At 48.5% G+C, this 1329-nt stretch overlaps 1 protein-coding gene across 1 annotated transcript in view; it reads left to right on the top strand.

Annotated features, from left to right (window-relative positions):
- Positions 1–1329, top strand: part of fasn (fatty acid synthase) — a gene marked incomplete at its 3' end in the record, with an annotated part of 46443 nt that overhangs the window by 37362 nt on the left and 7752 nt on the right. Inside the window, exon 27 of the mRNA XM_015379296.1 lies at positions 322–407. Within this exon, the coding sequence (XP_015234782.1) occupies positions 322–407 (86 nt within the window). The remainder of the gene's footprint in view (positions 1–321; positions 408–1329) is intronic.

Genomic DNA, 1329 nt, shown 5'->3' with positions numbered 1-1329 from the left:
GATCTGAAGGAAGTGCTCAACTAGAACAAACAGCCTTTAAGGAGGAAGAGAGGGAAATAATGAAGAGAATATAGAAGCAACTTAAGATCAGAGAAGGGAAGGAGGCAAAGAGGAAGAGGCTGGAAAACGAGTTCCAGCAGAAGAATATCAGAGATGAAGAAGATCCCAGGCTTCCAGCAGGAGGATGATCAGACAGATGGAAGTCTGGACAGAGCTAATGAACTGAATCCATTCAACAAGCTCATCATCTTTCTCTGCTGCCCACAGTCACATGGACATCCTGCCCTCCTCTGACATTCACTCTTCTGCTTCTGTTATCAGCCAGATCAGCAGGTGGTGCTGCTCCCTCCACCTTCCACCTGTCTGTCTCTAGAAGTCAGTAAAGAGGCAACAGGAGAGACTGGATGGTAATCAGTCAGCAGGTCCTGATGGTGTCAGAGTCCTGAAGGCCTGAGCAGAGCAGCTCTGTGGGATTCTACACACAGTTCCAGGGATGTGGAAGACCTCCTGCCTTGTTCCAGGACCAAAGTAGACTGAGCCAGCAGTCCTCAGTGACTATAGACCTGTTGCCATGACCAGTGATGGGACTAACGGCGTTGAAAGTAATGCCGTTACCTTGTTTTAGGAACGAGTAATCTAACTAATTACTTTGACTGTAACTATAACGCAGTTACCATTGCAGACACCCCGTTACTGCGCGTTACTCAGGTCGCACAATGAACCTTTTTTCATGATAGGACTCGTGCGCAGCTGCGTGAAGCTGACACCCCACCCACGTCAAAAAACTGAATGGTTAGTGCAACGTTAGTGCAGATTTGTGCAGAAAAAAAATATTGTTTGTGCTACTTTTGTTTAAGAGATATTAAAGATAATTTTTTAGGTCATCCAGAGGTGTGCGCCTTGTCATGAGAGAGGGGAGCATGAGATTGGCTGATGTATAGTGAGATTGCGTCTGTCAGTTGGGTAGGTGGGTGTTTCTGCTGGTGGGTGTTAACGTACAGCACACACAGAGAGATGGAGAGTGAGGATGACTCCAGCAGCAAAACAGCGTTTTTCAGTTGGAAATACCGGTGTTACATCGAGCTGCGTTTCCCCACCACATACGGTTTCCTCTGCATCTCCGCACAGCGCAGGCGGCACGATTCACTGCGCAAGCGACAGGAAACGCGCATGCTCGCTAAAGGCGCGCAACAGTCGCCCTGTGCTCGCGCCACAGGAGAACTATGGAGAGCGTGAACGATCAAATGATAGACCTGACAACGGATGGATGGATGGATGGATGGATGGATGGATGGATGGATGGATGGATGGATGGATGGATGGATGGAT

Source organism: Cyprinodon variegatus, unplaced genomic scaffold (genome assembly GCF_000732505.1).
Source record: "Cyprinodon variegatus isolate N-32 unplaced genomic scaffold, C_variegatus-1.0 Scaffold189, whole genome shotgun sequence".
NCBI lineage: Eukaryota > Metazoa > Chordata > Actinopteri > Cyprinodontiformes > Cyprinodontidae > Cyprinodon > Cyprinodon variegatus.
This window is presented reverse-complemented; position numbering and strand designations above follow the sequence as displayed.